At 40.1% G+C, this 18382-nt stretch overlaps 1 protein-coding gene across 1 annotated transcript in view; it reads right to left on the bottom strand.

Annotated features, from left to right (window-relative positions):
- Window positions 1-17719, bottom strand: part of Top2b (DNA topoisomerase II beta) — a 60301-nt gene extending 42582 nt beyond the window's left edge. Inside the window, exons 1-2 of the mRNA XM_051206799.1 lie at window positions 17154-17719; window positions 744-899 (exon numbers count right to left, since the gene is read on the bottom strand). Of these exons, the coding sequence (XP_051062756.1) occupies window positions 744-899; window positions 17154-17201 (204 nt within the window). The 5' untranslated portion in view covers window positions 17202-17719. The remainder of the gene's footprint in view (window positions 1-743; window positions 900-17153) is intronic.
- Window positions 17720-18382: the final 663 nt, after the last annotated feature.

Here is an 18382-nt window from a genome sequence, read left to right as displayed (position 1 = left end):
TAACAAGAACTTGAAATCACCAGGGACAGTACTTACATAATGTTCAAAACTGTGAAAAAACATCTATTTAGTTTATACTTTTGCTTCATGCTTTATGTTTATTCTATAGACTTAGTAGCACAGGGTAAAACAATAAAGTCTGACTTTGAGCTTCCTAAAATTGTTAGAATCAAACAGGATAATATATGTAAACCAACTCTACAGTAAACATAAATAAGACAATTCTAGAAGGTACCGCCCCTAAAGTAAACCACAGCACACATTGTGTTAAACTTTCAAAAAATTCTTATAGCAGCTGGGCATGGTGTTGCAATGCTTTTAAGCCCATCACTCCAGAGCAGAGGCAGGTGGATCTCTATGAGTTTGAGGCCAGCCTGGTTTACAGAGAGAGTTCTAGGACAGGTGCCAAAGCAATACAAAGAAACCCTGTCTAAAACAAACAAACAAAAAAAATCTGGCCCCATTACACTTCTATATCTGTTGTACTAGTCTCATAAAGTAATAAACAGATTTTCACTTCTCCTAGGTCTCTCTCAGGGTTCATTTTATTTTGTTTTGCTTTTCTTTTTGACGAGTTTCAGGCCCAGGGCCCTGTGGATTGTGAGCTACATTCTTAGCTCCTTTCTCCCTTCTTAATCATGATCATAGACATGAAATCATGGGCTTAAAAATTACATAACCACAATTCTATTGAAAAAAATTGTGGTTATCACTAATCTCAATCAATTTTAGCAAGTAATTACCTGGGTCAATGGTTCCACTGATCCAATGTATGTATCAGGACGAAGGAGAATATGTTCAAGTTGGGTCTTCTTCTGGTACACTCTCTCAACAGACAATTTCTTTGAAGAATCATTTTTGTTTACGGTTTCCAACTCTTCCTTTTTTGCAGCATTGTTCTGATCAGAAAAAGTCTAAGTTAACCAAAAAGTCTAATTTAAATATCTTACCAAGGGTCAAACTAAAATGTGTATGGAAACGTGACATGAGACCCATCTTCCAGGCTCACTAATATTCAGGACCTAAAGATTCCCATTACCTTTTGATCTGCCTTATAATAATCAGAATTAGTAAAACAGGGCCCGTATCTCTAAGATATCAAGTTATTGTTTTGTGTTCCTCAATAATTTCCAAAGGACTTGAATTGCAGACAGGTTACAGAAGCAAAATATGAATGGCTTTGAGGGTTACCAAAAACAGCTTATGGAGTTAATAAATACAATACGAAAGGCAGGCAGATCTCTGTGAGTTCAAGGCCAGCCTGGTCTTCAGAGCTAGTTCCAGAACAGCCAGGGCTGTTAAACAGAGAAACTCTATCTTGAAAAACCAAAATAAATAAATACAATATGGCCAAGACTAGCATGGTTATTACAAAGCCCTCAAGTAGCTCATCTTAGTAGATCATGCCAGTTTCAGTTCAGGATGACCCAATACTGAGGTACCTACTGATTCATTCCTCTGCCAGTTCCAAGGACATAGACAGAGCTAGGTAATGGTAATGATAACCATTCCTACAAGAGCTGAGAATCAAATCAAACTTCCAAGTCTAAAGATTCTCCATCTTCCTCACAGTAACAGAACATCTCCTTCTAAATTCTATTGACTAATATGCCATTAATAAATGAATTACTATGTCCCACTTTCAGTTTCTTAACATAAATATAGTACCACATTTTAAATTATGTCTTTAAAATGACATTATATATGTTTAAAAATCAAAACACATGCCTTTTGAGTAATCAAAACAAAGACTTGTATAACAGAAAAATCTTAAGGAAATACAAATATCAACTGTAATTTCTCAAGGTCTTAAACTCTATATAATAGTAAAGGCATTCAACTGTGTTTCAAATACAACTAATTTTTACTGATTTTTACTGTAGTCATATTTTCTTTCATTTATACACTTATCCATTAATGGTGCTGATTTAATCAAAAGTAGCTTTGTGCAAAAGAAAATAATGATTCCATAAGGCTTTCATATTCTATTTCTGTCAAGAGTTTGATGATGAACTAGCCAGCCAGAAAGATATATATTTTTAAAATACCAGCTCCCAATTTTCTAATAATGTTCTCAATAACTGTGATATTTATAGAAATAAACTTTTTTTTAAAATAGGCACTGTGTTTGTTAATCTTGTCAATTTGACAAGATAGAGAATAACCTAGTAGACAAGACTTGTGGGTATATTTGTGAAGATGTTTCAAGAACAGTTTAACAAAGACGGAAAAAGACTACCCCTGAATGTCAGCAGCATGTATAAAATAAATAGGATAAAAGGATCAAACAAGGAGAACACCAGCACTCATCTCTGTGCTCCCTGAATGCAGACACAATATGATAAGCTCCCTTGTGCTCCTCTACCACAGTCAGAGCCTCTCTCGTGCCATGTCTTCCCCTCTGAACTGGCCAAAATAATACCATGTTGTCCTAGTTTTAACTAACTTATCCCAACATAAACTTTACAGTTTACAACATAAACTGAACTGAACCCTCCAACTGTAAGCCAAAATAATCCTTTCTTCTTTCAAGTTGCTTTATCGGGGATTTTATCACAGCAATGACACAAGTAGAAACTAATACAAACAGGTTCTCAGAATAGTTAGAACAAAGATCACAATAAAATCATTGTCTGCATACTTAAAGATGAAAGTCCTCACTTTCCTGCTGTTCCCTTGGGGCAGACAAGATTTTTCCTGTCTCTCTCTTCTCATCTGTCCTCTCTCCGTCTTCTGTGTCTCTTTACCTCTTTTCTCTTCCCTTCCCCCACTTCCCTTACTAATAAAACTTCTCACTTAAAAAAAAAAATGACAGATCTACCAATAACTTAGAAAGGATATTCAAATATGTGAATATTGTCATAAATGTTGCAGACCTATATCAAGCATGTAAATATTTCCCATCAAGAGAAAACAAACATCATCACAAAGAAAATATTTCCAACATTAACTCAATCAAAAGTGTCTACCAAATTTAGACTTCAAATTTCACCTTAGGAGATTTTGCTAAACTGAATTGGTATCTGGAGATGTGAATAAAGCCCTGGTTCATGCCATTTTCAATAATTTAACCACATTCCTGCACCTTTCTAATAGTTGACACCTCTCCCTCCCTTTCTACTCATCCCCAAATGGCTATAAGAAAAAAAAAAAAGAAATGTATGAATCTACCATATCCCTATCAAGTTCAAAGAATTGTCATCCTTTTAAAAATGACACCTTAAAATCAGAACACACAGTGTAATATTAACAAGATTGAGGATTAGGAAACTCCAAATCCCCTCCCCCCCCAACAGAAACTGCTTTAGAGGTCCTGTCCCTCAGCTGAATACAAAACCTCATCCAAGCCACGACCCTTCCTCAACAAGGCAGAACAGGGAGGAAAGAAAACTTGCCCTGAGTGGACCTCCAAAGAAAGGTAGGAGTGCTGTCTTGCTTGAATCTAAGCAAGCACTGACAAGAACAGTTGCTAAATTGGGAGCCACTGAGAACAAAGGAAATCAAAATGATTTGGCCCAGCACCCAGAGTCTGTAGTTCTAGGGATAGACATTAGGTGGAGCTCTAGTACCATGGCTTACTAAAATATGTACACGAGGACACAGTAGGGCAAAGACTGTCCCCTAAGTATCTATATAGACAAACCTCTTCAGTGAACAAGTCCAGAGATCACATCCCTGAAAAGGTTTGCAAAGTCTCCTGAGTCTCTAGATGGGCTACCCACAATAGAACCTGAAGAAGAGGGAGCTGAGCTTTGAAATGCTAAAACCCAGACAGAAGGAAAGACCAAAAAAAAAAAAAAAAAAAAAGACATTCAACGGGACAAATTAAATCTCCTTGGATTGTCCCTAAGGAAATGAGGTGCTTATATCTGCCAAAACCACTTGAGAAGTTAAGGCAGGAGAACTGCTATAAATAAAGTTAGGACTAGGCTAGAATCCTGTCTCAGGGAAGTGAAGGAAGGGGAAAGGAGGGGGGAAAGAATGGTAAAGAAAGGATAAAGAAAAGGGAGACATGAAGATAAAATGATGCTCAAGGAACCTGTAGAGATAGATGCACAGCTAAAAAAAGAAAACCAGTAAAATAATAAGCAAATTGAGACAAATAGGAAATGAAAAGACTCAAACATTATTTCTGAAACTAAAGAATACAGTAACTAAAAATATACAGGCACTCAACAACAAATTTAGCCAACCCCAAGAAAAAGTAGAAAATATGAAGACAAATTACAAAGTCAAAGGAACCCCCCCCAAAAAAAAGATTAACAAAAATTAAAAGAACTTAAATCACTTGTGGGCTACCATCAATCAAACAGAATATATGTTGCAAAACATCTCAAACAGAAAGATAAAAATGGGTCAGGCAGTGGTGGCAAATGCCTTTAATCCCAGCACTAGGCAGGCAGAAAGAGGCAGGTGGATCTCTGTGAGTTCAAAGGCAGTTTGCTCTACAGAGCAAGTTGCAGGAGAGCCAGGGAACTACACAGAACTTCACTGAGGAATCCTGTCTCAAAAAAAAAAAAAAAAAGAAGAAGAAGAAGAAGAAGAAACCAGGAGAAGGAAGGAGGAGAAGGAGGAAGAAGGAAGAAGCAGAAAGGAGGATGAAAGAAGAAAATGAAGAAGCGATAAAGATAGGAAGAACTTTCCAAATGTGAGGAGAGAAATGGACAAATTCACAAAGCATACAGAATGCAAACAAGCACAAGCCTAAAGGAACCTCTACTATGTATGATATATAGTATATATCTTTCAGAGTCATGTATAGGGCCACGGGCCCATCTAGGAGTCTGTGAGTTCAACTGCAACATCAGAGGAGAAGAAAGTCAAAAAGGAGAGAATCTTGACAGCAATATAAGAAAACAAATTATCATTCATATACTAGAGAGTTTATTAATTTATCAGCAATTACTCAATAGATACAGACTAGAAAAGTAGGATGATACATAAAAACCTAACCAGAATATCTGCCAAAACTGCCCTACAGACATTTTACAGGTTAAAAACAACTTTAATCTTTAGGTTTTAAAGAAGAAAATAAGTAAAAGCTGAGCAAAGTCATTGATGAAAGCCCATCAAGCTGAAGCAAGTCATATGAAAATATAACTTCCTAGTAAAGGCAACTACAGACACAAATATGGAACTTTCAACATTAATGTAAGAACATATGTTTCTTTAAAATATGGTATAAATGTTTAAAAACAAAAAATTATAAAAGTAATTATAAATCAGTTAATAGTATGCAATACTAAAAAGAAAATAATTTGTGCTATAGTTTCTTACCTGACTTTTATCTCTAAGCACTTAACATCCTACTTTTGTTCTAGTCTATGTCTTTTGAGTAATTGCTGATAACCTAGTAAAACTTTGTGGTTTAATAAACTATGGATAGCAGAAGTATGCATATAGCTTTTATATGCAATTGGTCAAGTTAAAATTAATTTAAAATTGAATGTTATCACTTTGAGCTGTTTTAAGTAATTACAGTGAGAACCATAAAGAAAATATTGAGAAAATGTAAGATGAGAAAAGAATGAAAGCATAACTCCAAAAAAGACAACAAGGGAGAAAAGATAAGCAAAAGAGCTACAAGATATAAATAAAAATTAAAACTCAGTTAAGTCCTTTCATATCAATGATTGCCTTAAATATTAATGAGCTGAATGCTTGTTAAAGCAAATATTAAACAATTTGACTTTTTTAATCCAATTACATGGTGCCCAAGAGACACACTGTAGATCTCAGAATACATAGGTTACAGGAGAGATGACAGGGAAGCATACCTCATGCGAACAGGATCCAAAGAAAGGCATTACAGAAAATAGACTAAGTTTGAACAAAAACTATTACAAAAGACAAAAATAATTAACCAGGAAAATAGCATTGTTGTAAATGGATATACACCTAACACTAGAGAACATAAATATATAAAGCAAACATCAGCAAAGCTAAAGGAAGCGATAGACAGCAATACAGTAATAATAAGAAACTCCTACACCCCATGTTCAACTATGGATAGGACAATCAGACCAACTGTCAATGTGAAATCAAAAGACTTGAGGTACAAGACAAACCTAACAGACATATACAGAAGACCCCAGATAAATACACATTCTTCCCAAGTGCACAGGAAGCATTCTTTGACACAAACCACTTGTTAACCATAAAATAAGTCTCAACAAACTGAAAAAGATTGAAGAGATACATCCTCTCTGTCTATAACAGAATGAAATTAAAAATAAATAGAAGAGAAACAGAAAGTCCACAATCTGGAAATTAAAAATATACTCATTAAAGAGTCAAAAAAGAAATCACAAGATAATTTAGAAAATATATGTGAATAAATAAAAACAATAAGGTACCAAAACTTACAGGATCAAGATAAAGTAATACCACCTTTAAATTTTTAAAAATAAAGGTGCTGAACCAATAGCATACATTGAATAGAATTAAATTTAAAATTGACAGGAACAGGTAAGATTTTAGTCCCTCGGTCTGTCATCTAAATGAGGTAGAAAAAGTGAATGCTTGCTAAGAAATAACATCAAGTACACATTACATACAGTGAATGCACCGCCTAAAATCCAGAGAAGAAAGACCAGCCAAAGGCCCATGGAAACTAGCTGTGTACCCATGTGGATACAGGAGAAGAAACAAAGATCTGCCAGCAGCAGAGGTGCTGGTACAAACAGCTGGATTATATGATACATGTGTCTCAGTGTATCTGGGAATTCACTGCCATCTGATCCCCAATACCACTTCTGAGAGACATTCCTTGTTTACAACCAGAACACTCCCTGTTGGTTCTCTGCCCTGGACCTGAAGCAATCTAGACTACTAGTTCTGTTATCATTTGTGGTCAAGTGTAACATATGTACAATAAATCCTCATTTGCTGTCTCATATGAAAGATTTATTTAAATTTTTAAAGTCAATGGTCAATGAAAGCAAAAAGTTTTGTTGTTTTTGCTTTGTTGTTGTTGTGGTTGTTTTGGTTTTATGAGACAGGGTTTCTCTGTGTTGCCCTGGCTGTCCTGGAACTCATTCTGTAGACCAGGCTGACTTCAAACTCATAGAGATCCACCTGCCTCTGCCTCTGCCTCTGCCTCTGCCTTTGCCTTTGCCTCTGCCTCCCAAGAGCTAGGTTTAAAGGCATGCAACACCACCAACCAGTTTGTGTTTTGCTTTTTATGATCACCAAAATTAACAAATGCTTTTTATGATTTAAAAAAAAATGTGCAATGTCCCACACAGACTTATGTTTCAAATGACTGTTCTCAAGCTAGTGGTATTATTTTGGGAGGACGTAGAACTTTGAGGAAGTAGCCTGTATAAATAGGTCAGCAAAGGAGGCCACTGAAGGTTACACTTACTGTTGGTACTGGACTCAGCCCTGATGTGAATGACTCTGCCACACACTATGTAATCTTCCCTGCTACAAGAGACTAAAATTCCTTGAAACCATGAATTCAAAATAGGATCTCCTCCTTGAAGTTGTTTCTGTCAGGTATTTTGGTCACAACAATGCAAAAGTAACTAACTCCAAAGCTGGTACCAAACAAGCAGTCATTACTGTACCTAAACCTGAAGTTGGTTTAGTCCTTTGGAACTGGTTTGTGGGAGCAAACTGCAAGATGCTTGATATGTGAACTAGAGAAATCACAAAATGCTATAAGCAGAGTTTAATGGGTACTTCCAGTAGGAGTTCAAAAAGATCAAAATGACAACAGAAAGGCAGACAGTGAAACCTGAAATCAAGGTTTCAGGTGCAAACAAGTACTCTACTGGAATTGGCCAAGAAATCATTACTGTACATTTGGCAAAGAATGTCTGTATATTTTGTTATGTCCTAGAAATGTGAATGAGGCTGAATTCAATGAACTAATAATTTAGCAGAGGAAATTTAAAGAAAGCAGGAAAATGTGGTAAAGTGATTCAGCCAGAAAAAGAGCATTGGCAGAACAAAAGGCCATTGACAGTTTAAAAAAAGAGATTAGAACTGTTCTAATGAAGATATGCAATTTACACACTAGGACAACAGCAAAGGGACTTTAAAGGCATTCAAGAATTGTTGGCACAACTGTACCCACCACAGGATCCAGAATATAAAACCATAAGCTCATTTAAAAGAATTCTCTTAAAAAAAAGAAAATCAAGTGCTCTAGGAGTGCTTTGGTCACTCAGGGCCATCTAGGAAGTGTTTCTCAGTGTTAACTGTCAGGGACTCAGAGGCCACTGCAGTTGTGGTCCAAAAAGGGCCAGGTTATGTCTAAAACTACCACAAGAGCTTAGTGTTAACATAATGATTCGGTTTTTACAGATATTCAGAATGCAAGAATATTCCACCAAGAATTTGAGAAAAGCCTATGGGACCAAGCAATGTCTAACAGGGTTGGATTCCCTGCAGGAGGTAACACATATAGGACTATCAAAACTATGAAAATATTGCTTCACTTGAAATGGAGACCCCCCTCCCCCAAGAAAAACAACAGATACTAAGTAGACCCATGTGGACTTCAAATACCTAGGACATAAGGGTGGGCCTGCTCAAGTCCACTGACACATCATACAACTACATGCCCATGGTGTCGTATGTGGGGCTCCAGGGCTCAGCGTTTGTCCTGCTGAGATTTGTTTGTTTGGTCTTCCCTTAGTATACTTTTGCTCTTCATCTTTGGAACAGTAATATCAGCTGTGTGCTGTCGTATACTGATGTTGGTAACACTTTTATCTTAAAAGGGGTAAAAAAAGAGATTGGTTTGTGTCTAAGTAGAGACTCAACTAGGCTTTTGATAAATGTTAGAAGATGGACTGAGTACGCTTTGCACTATGAGATGGTCATGAGTCTAAGAAAACCAGGGTGTTTGCCATGGTTTGAATCTGAAATCCCCAGACTCAAGTTTGAATGCTTGGCAGTGTTATTTTGGAAGGCAGTGGGACCTTTATGTGATGAGGCCTAGCTAGTGAAAGCTGTTCGCTAAGGTTGTGTCTTTGAAAGATACCTGGGCCCAACTCCTACCTCACATTGCTTCCCGATCTACCATCAGGTGGGCAGTCACCACCCCATGCTTCTGCCACTGCACCTTCTCCACCAGGACACTGGAACCCTAGAACTATGGGTCAAAATAGCCCTCCTCCCTATTTCCATGAGGTACTCCAGCACAGAGCACAATGGTGAGAATATACTTTAGATAGAATGAGTTGTTTCCAAAAAGATGTAACTGAGATTGGAACAAAAGAGAGGCATCACAACTTATGTCATAGACTGGTTTTCTAAGAGACAGCCAAAATTATATGCCAACAATTAGATAACCTAGAAGCAACTGATGAATTGGGGGGAATCTAACCATGCTTAATCACAAAGAAAAAAAAAATCTAAGCATGTCCAGAGAGAGACAACTAAGCAGTGAAGAAAATGTTCTGCAGAGAACATGGCCCACCAAATCAACTAAGCAGGGCTCACATGGGTTCGCAGAGACTGAAGCAGCAAGCACAGGGCCTGCATTTGTCTGCACCAGGCCCTCTGCATATATGTTATGGCTGTTAGATTGGTATTTCTGTGGGACTCCTAACAGTGGGAGTGGGAGTATCTGACTCCTTTGCCCACTTTAGGACCCTTTTCCTATTGGATTGCCTTATCCAGCATCAATACGAGGGCTTTTGCCTTGTCTTATCCTGTCATTTTCATCCTGTTTGGCTGCCATTTCTTGGAGGCCTGCTCTTTTCTAAAGAGGAACAGAAGGGGGTGGGGCATGGGGTGAGAAGGGCAGTAGGGGAGAGCTGGGAGGAGTGGAGGAGAAACTGCAGTCAAGATGTATTGTATGAGAGAAGAATCTATTTGAAATAAATAAATGAATAAATAAGAAAGAAGAAGAAGAAAGGGAATATGTGCTGCCCTTTAAAGGGACCCAAGCTGAGATTCCTTTCATGTCAGGTGGTTTTGGCACTGTCTTCTAGCCTCTCTACAGCAGCAGCTCTCAACATGTGGGTCAGGACCCCTTTGGGAGTCCAACAACCCTTTCAATGGGGTTACATATCATATATACTACATATTTGATACTTATAATTCATAACAATAGCAAAATTACAGTTATAATGTAACAGTGAAAATAATTTTATGGTTGAGGGTTCCTACAATATGAGGAACTGTATTAAAGGGTCACAGCATTAGGAAGGTTGAGAACCATTCACTTTGCTACAGACAGCCACATATAGGTAGTAGATATTCATTCAGACACACTAATATACATGTAAATGAAACAAAAATAATAAATCTTAAAATAGCTATCACTATAGACTTTACATAAATTTAAGATAACTGGGTATTTTTAAATTGTTAGAGGCTTATCAAACTACAGTATTAAGCTGAGCATGGTGGTGTACACTTGAATTTCCAGCACTTGGGAGTCAGAAGCAGGACTGTCACAAATTTGAGGCCAGCCTGAGAGAGAAAGCAAGTTCCAGAGCTAGATGGCACCATGGTTGAGAGGAATTGCTGTTCTTACAAAGCACCTATTTTCAGCTCTTGACAACCATATCATAACCACCTGTAATTCTTATGCCAGGAGGTATGATACCCTCATTTAGTCTCCTAGGTACTGCACCCACTTGTGTAGATCTAAGTACAGACACATTCACATAGAAAACAAGTAACTACAATGTTTGTTGAGCAAAGTTACAAAAAACTGAGAGTCCATTTTGTCAGAAAAAAAATTATATAAATTATATACATACAGAGCAGAGACTATGAACGAACACACACCCAACAGAATGCCAATAAAACTTATCAACAGAAAGTATAAATGTGCATCATTTTATTTTTACTTTCGATACATTTTCTAATGCTCTATAATGAATTCACAGAGGGTGTTAAAAGCTTATTAACTCATGCATGTGAAAATGTAATTAGACTAGAATAAAACTGAATGTTTGTCTAGAGGTACTATTTTATACCTAGCTATTACTTCTGCAACCCAAACTTTCTCCTTACTATCTGGATAAAAGTAAGTAAAACCAAAATACACAAATAACACTGGCAGCCTTGCAAAATAGAAAGCAGAAATTAACATTTCAGTCAATTTGTCTTTTATGTTCCCATTCTCAGCAAATGTTTGAGCACTATCCGCTAGCTTACAAGCCTCAACACAAGAGGTTCCCACAAAACATCCAAAAGCTTTTCTAACAGAATTCTACAAGAAATGCCTCATTCAGTTCCTAGAGATTAGCAGAAACTCTACAGATTGCTAGTCAGACCACTGAAAATCAAAATCTGGAGACATAGGAAGAAAAATAGCCCCTCAGTTAATTAATGGGATGGTCCTAGGCCCAGAAAAATATGCAAGTACAAACCCCTTGACTGAGCAGAGAACGGCTAAAGGAGAGATAAGGCCTTTTCCCCAGTTATCAACACCACCTCTATCTTTAGATGTGCCCAGCAGCTTAACCAGTTTTAACAGTTTCTGAAGACATGAAGAACATAGGAAGTTCATTTGAACACACACTGCAAACTCCTGTCTACACATTTCCTTCAGAAGCACCTTCTCAAACCAAAGGACAAACCAAGCTTTCACTAAGACAAAAAAGCACTTATCACAGGCTTAGAGATGTGTTTGTATACTCATCTGATCTATGCCAGAATGATGAGAGGTATCTGGAACATTCCAGCACTTATGTAAAAACTTCACCAAGTAGATGCTGCCATCACAATTCCCTGGTACATGTGGGATAACTGAGATCTGAAGAAAACTAGCATTTAAAGAAGCCAAATTATGAAATCGTGTGTTCTGAGGTCACAGTCCACACTTTCCCACTAAGCTATTATACTAGCTAGCTACATACCCCCGAAAAGAAGATAGTCCTTACATTTGTGTCAAAGTGAAAAGGTCAGCAGATGGAAGTGATGGGCATATTCCATAGTCTGTGTCATATTAGGGTACAAAAGTTGTTTTGCACGGGGTAGTGGTGGTTCACTCCTTTAATCCCAGCATTCAGGAGGCAGAGGCAGGTGGTTATCTGTGACCAGAGGACAGTCTGAGTAAACCAAGTTCTAGAACAGCCATAGCTGTTACACAGAGAAACCGTGTCTCAAAAAAACCAAAAAATAATGTTTTAGAGGGAGGTTGTGCTGTGGTGAAAATGATGGTAAGAAGTAGCCCAGTGCACAGTCCACAACTGTCTCTGCCACATGCCTATCAGCTTCCGACCTATTCTCCACTCCTGTTTCCCACTTGACAAATGGGAATAACAGCTTTTTCACAAAATGGGGGTCTAATTTGTAGTGGGGTTTTTAAAAGATACACAAGATGCTTGCTTTTAAAGGTACTTAGTAAAAATAACAACTCTCAGCATCTAAGTATTTAACAGACCTGGAACTACAGGTGATTGATCTTACTTCTACTCAGATTACAAAAAGTAATCTAAATACTGTGATGTTTCCTCTACCAGAGAATTAATTGAGTGAAGAGCATTGCTATCTACAAGTATTGCACTAAAGATAGATTCAGGAAGTTAGTATATGAATACCCATTACATCAACAATTACTGAGGGTGGATTATGTATCCAGAACCTTTGCTAAACATTGCAAAGGGTATAAACAAGGAAAACACATAGTCTCTGCATTATCATACATGAACATCCCCTAAAAACACTTATGCTTTATGACAAAGTAACAAAAGCTCAATTTTTTTAAAAGCATAAACTAAAAATAAAAATAAAAAGCATAAACTGAAAAAAAAAAATAAGGTTGGTGAGACTCTAACCTAAGACAGCCAAGGCTACCAAAGAAACCCAGCCATTAAAAAATTAAAAAAAAAAAAAATTGAGATCACTAGTGAGAAAAAAAAATAGGCATTCCTGGTGAAGTGAAATACAAATATATAAAGGAAATAGTAATGATCATCTAAATATGGGAACTATTGGAAACTGACCTTAATGGAAAAGACATATAGATTATGAACATAGACTTGCATTAATAACCCACTGAAGTTCTTAAAACAAAAGTTTGACCTGTTTAAATATAATGATGTTTCTTTAAACTAGTAACATCCATTATATGGGCCAGCAAGATGGCCCAGTGGTTAAAAGTTTGATGCCAGGACCCACATGGTAGAAGGAAAGAACCAACTCCCAAAGACTGTCCTCTGACTTCCACATATGCACTGTGACATGTGCACCCGTACACATGCCCTTACATATACACTCAATTAATAAATGTAGTAATCTCTTAAAAGAAATAGCCACAGACAGAAAACCACAACTGATCAAAGTGCAGAGTTATGGAACTCAACCCCAACTGATTCATCTGCAACACACCTCCTAAACCTAAGGCTCTGGGGCCACTGAAGGAGAGAAGGCAGAAAGAGTGTTAAGAGCCAGGGAAACAAGAAGCTTGCTGTGATACTGTCTCCTAGGACTCTTATAGAAGCTATCTCCATGAACTCTCACCAACAAGACTGCCTAAACACGACCAGAACAAGACTGAAATGTATAGACATGATAACTAACATGGAAGAGAACAAACTCTGAAGGATTCAACCCCAGACAAAAAGCTACAGACAACTAAAAAATGCTGAGATGCTAGAAATTATCTTCTCAAGGGAAGAACACATCAGTTAGCTGGTTATCCAATACCAAACAGTCCTGCAAACATATCTATACAAGTAACATTATATGGATTGAACAGTTTGTACTTATATATTTAGGAATACACACAGACATATATGTAACAATTAAAGAAAAAGGCTATGAAATTGAAATAGAACAAGGGATGGCACATGGGAAAGTTTGGCAGGAGGAAAGGGAAAAGAGAAATGATATTTTAATCTAAAAAAGTATACTTTTAAAAATCCACAGTACAAAATGTATGTGATATTGTTAGACTGCTTAAGTAATCATCTTATTGCATCATAAAAGAGGAATACCTCAGTCTCTGGTGTTTAGCTGTCATCCTATGTTTTAGCTTTTTATAAAATTCCCTATTTATCAAGATCATATATTAACAAAGACATTATAATAAAATGTCTTATAAGTCTGGGGCTTTCTAGAACAGACTTATTTTATTTATTTTATGTATTTATAAAGAAACTGTAATGCTATGGTTATATTTTAAAAAAAAAACAAACAACTTTCACAGATAAACAACACTTACATATAAGTAATTATAACTCTAGGATTTATTATTTCAAAGTAATGAAGAAAAAGGTGGGTGACACTGAGTTGATGTATAGTATATTATTCTGGCTACCACATTTTTAGATACTTTGTTACTTTGTCTATTACAACATTGTTATTTCATTTTTAATTCAATAATTTACATTGTTCCCTCCTCTCTTTTCCACCTCCAACCTCTCCATGTTCCCCCATTATATTACTTAATCTACCAAACTAGAATATTCATTGAAAAAAATATAACTGTCATAAGATTATAATCTAGATTTTTCACAAGTATTTGCTATAACCTGATAAAAAGATTAGCAGAACGAAAGACTATTATACTCTAGTAATCAAGTTCAAATTCAATTGACTGAGATAGCTTTAAACTAAAAGCTAATTTAAACAAAACCTTCAAGGTCTGTGTCAATGTTAACATTAAACAGTTATAACATATTTCTTTTAAGTTACTGAAATCCCCAACTAACTGTAAACCAAAATCAAATCAAGTGAATTATTATAAGTAGAAATTAATAAGTGTTAAAATCCACTCTGTTGTGTTGTTTCTGATCCCAAAAGGTAATCTTTCATCACAAGACAGTTAATACCAACACACACTGACCTAAGGCAGTACAGCAGCCCCTTGGCCAGCATAATATAGCTGGATTTACTCCATCCCTGTATTATCCACAAGCAGATACCCACATAAGACCAGCTTCACTGATGTGAACACACCACAGTGCAATAAGCCTCCAAACTCCCACGAAGAAAACTCAAATTTTCATCTAACTAAAACTTTTCATGTAAAATCAACAGTAAACTACTATTCCAGAGTATGGCTTTCTTAAACTTTGCCAGTAACAAACAATAATTCAGCACTGTGCTATATTCACACTCTGAATTCTCAATGCACTACTTAAGGAAATAGGGACAGAAAGATTAAGTTCCCTGAAAGAGTCTCATCTACAATTCATATTGCAGACAGGATACAAACCTGTATCAAAGCCCATATCAACTTATTGTATACTCCTCCAGGGAAGAAAACCAGCCAGGCCCCATGTGACAACTCAGTGTGTGATCTCACAGGGGTGGAGGACAGAAAGGACCACAAGTGCAAAGCCCACTAGATAGGAGAGGAGCCCACTCTCCTCTCGTCTTCTCTTACACACACAAGACATTAGAGCAGCCTATAAGGCTTATTACAGACACTACCAACATAAAGTAAGCACCAAACCTGAAAGAGGGCACGTCTAATGTGATTGTCTTTTCAGTAAATCAATGGAACAAGATATACTTTATAAGATCAAATCTTTATTTTACTGCAGCTCCCATAATCTATTTTACAGTAAATTTAATCAGTGTCTATTTTAACTGCAAATAGATTTTTCTAATTTTGAATGACACTACACAAGGATTGCTCTATTTCTCATGAAAATTAAAGTTTTCCATTGATCATAAAAGGAAAACTATTCTACTAAATTATGTATAAAATTAATAACAGCAAATTAAAATATCGCTACCATAAGCAATAAAAACAAACAATCCAACTGTGACACAAAGTATTTTCTATGGTGACAGAATTTGAGAAATGGCTCAGCAGTTATGACAGCTGGCTTTTCTTCCAGAGGACCTGGGTTCCACAGGTACTGGGTGGCTTACAACCATCTGTCCCTGGATACTGATGCCCTCTTCTGGCCTCCCTAGGCACCAGGAACGCAAGTGGTGCACAGACATACAAGCAGACAAAACACCCAAACACATAATAAAATAAAAGTATTTACCATTGTGGAACCAAGTGACAGACAACCCCACTCAAACCTCAGTGCTTCCACAATTACAAGTGACACTAGCCCGTGATCACACTCCATCTTCAGGAGTTCCGTTTTAGTCACAGGGTTAGGGGCAGCAATTTCAACCATTCTTCCCAGGGACACATAGCCACTAACTTACTTTCTTACTTTTCTTCTCCATTCATATTCTCATACTGCACTGTCTAGTAATGCACACATTTCTGGAGTTTGAAGAGCTTGGCGAGTTAATTCGAAAAGTACCCAGGCACAGTAATGCAAATTGTTAAACTGTTTTCCTGTTGTCCCTAAGAACGCCCTTTTTACAAGCAACTCTCATAGACAGGCAAGACTGCTACTCAAGCCTCCTCTAAACCCGAATCAAACAAAGAAAACAAGGAACAAAAATGCCAACCAACACGAAAGTTCCCTGATGTATTCAAAAGGCGGGCAATTGAGATCTTCGGGAAGGGGTGTGTTAAAGTCCCTAAAAATCTGTCAGTCTTCTGTCCCGGCTACCCCTCTCATTTGGCAAATGACCCAGGTCTGAACTCAGTGCTGAGTAAGTGAAACGCTGGAGTTATCGATCTGTCGTGGGAACCCTGCTCCAACTGCTCGCTTTGCACTGGCTGCTTCCACCTCCCACCGGGGACTGAGCTCCGCAATCCTCCAAGTTCAGGCTTAAGCACCCCTTCGCCTCCTGGGGACAGCCCTCGGCCCCCACACGTTCTACTCGCGAAGCTGACGTAAGCAAGATCTTCCTTCAGTAATCCCGCCGGCAGATGGACCAGCTGCGGTCTCTAACCTGCTGTCAAAGTCATCCCAAATCCCCTGTCTGCGGAAGGAGCCTTTCCCCGGGGAGGTGCAAACCGCAGTGGCCATTCAAGGCCGCGTTCCTTCGGGTCAGGCCGCCGGAAGCGGTAGCGTTAGGCACACGCACGGGACCCAGGTTCTGCACAATTTTTTGGCGCTGTGCTTATGGAGGTTCGGCCCGGCAGCACGCGTAATCGCGGGGCCCCCACGTCTCGGTGTGCACCCTGAAGTTTCAGGCGAGCCTCCCTCAGCAGCCTGAGCCTCGGGGGAGGCGAGGAGCAGAGAGAAAAGGCAGGCGGGCAGGGTTAGGCCCGACAGGGCGCCCGCCGCGCTCTGAGCCCCCGCCCGCATCTCCCGCGGCCCACGAACAATGCGCCCGCCCGCCCGCCCGCCCGCCCGCGCCGCACTCACCACCCAGGTCAGCGCCCCATCAGCACCCGCGAGGCTGGACTTGGCCATGGCAGCGCCTCCCGCGCAGGTCAGAGGCTGCTCGCGCTCCGGGGCCGCCGGGCCCGCCGCTCGCACTGACCGCTGCGCGCCGCGCTCCTAGCCGCGCCCCATCGCGGGCCCGAGCCGCTGAGGAGGCCGCGCCGCCCGCCGCCCTCAAACTCGAGCGCGGCGCCCGGGCCTAGCGCGCGGCCGAGGGTGAGGAAGGGCTGGCGGTGCGGCGCGGCCTCCCGAGGCCCACGCGGGCGATGGGGATGAGGGTGAAGCGGCGAGGCTCTGCAGGGGCCGGCGCGGGCCGCCGGGGAGGCGCGAGCCGGAGCCCCGACGCGACCGACTGAGGCGCCGCTTCTCCTCACGCCGCCGAGGACTCGCTGCGGTCGCCGCCGCCTTGCAGGCCGCCACTGCCTCAGGGGCCGTCCGAGTGGCGCCTGACCCGGTCCTCGGAAGCACAGGCCGAGAGGGACAATAAACACGGCCGCCGTAGTCGCCTCCCTCTAGTCCGGCATAACACCGCACACACAGGCGCGCTCCGGGAGGGGGAAGGCGCGGCGGCCACCCGGCTGTCAGTCAGCCGCGGATCGTCCAATCGTGGCCTTGTCGCCTCAGCCCGTTAGCCAATCCAAAAATTCTAGGCCCCTAGAGGGGCGGGACCCGGGGGGGAAACGTCATTGCGGGTAGCAACTGAGAGGCAGACTTGGGTTTTTTGTTTGTGTGCGAGAGAGTGTGTGTGTGAGAAAGAGAAAGAGCGAATGGGGTTTCCATCAGAAGGGAGAGCGGGCGCCTGTCAAGGGTCATTCCGGGCCGGCTAAGGAGCCGGGAGTCCTGGGCCGAGGGCTGGATGAAACCTCCGGGCTGTGTCCGGCGGACCTGCCGGGAAGCCGCGGAGGGTGGGGGCAGGGAGGCAGGAAGCCTTTCGCGTCCCCAGGGACTGGGCCCCTGGGGTACACCAGCAAGCTGCAGATGGGACTGTGCGCCGTGGCTGGCAGCCGGGCCAGGCTCCCAGGCCCCAGGTCACTGTTGTGCAGAGTATCACCCACCAGGCAGTCTCCCTGTCCTTCATCTGCCCGTCCCCAAACACGGCAACCTTCAGTGCCAGCACTTGGAGAACTTGAGAGATAAGGGTGCCCAGAGAACGATCCAGGGAAGGAACGCGGCGAGCAGGTCCGGGTTCCCTTTCCTGTGAACAATGCAGA

This window comes from Phodopus roborovskii, unplaced genomic scaffold (assembly GCF_943737965.1).
Source record: "Phodopus roborovskii unplaced genomic scaffold, PHOROB, whole genome shotgun sequence".
NCBI classification, from domain to species: Eukaryota; Metazoa; Chordata; class Mammalia; order Rodentia; family Cricetidae; genus Phodopus; species Phodopus roborovskii.
Note: the sequence above shows the minus strand (reverse complement) of the source record. Positions and strands in the feature narration are given on the sequence as shown.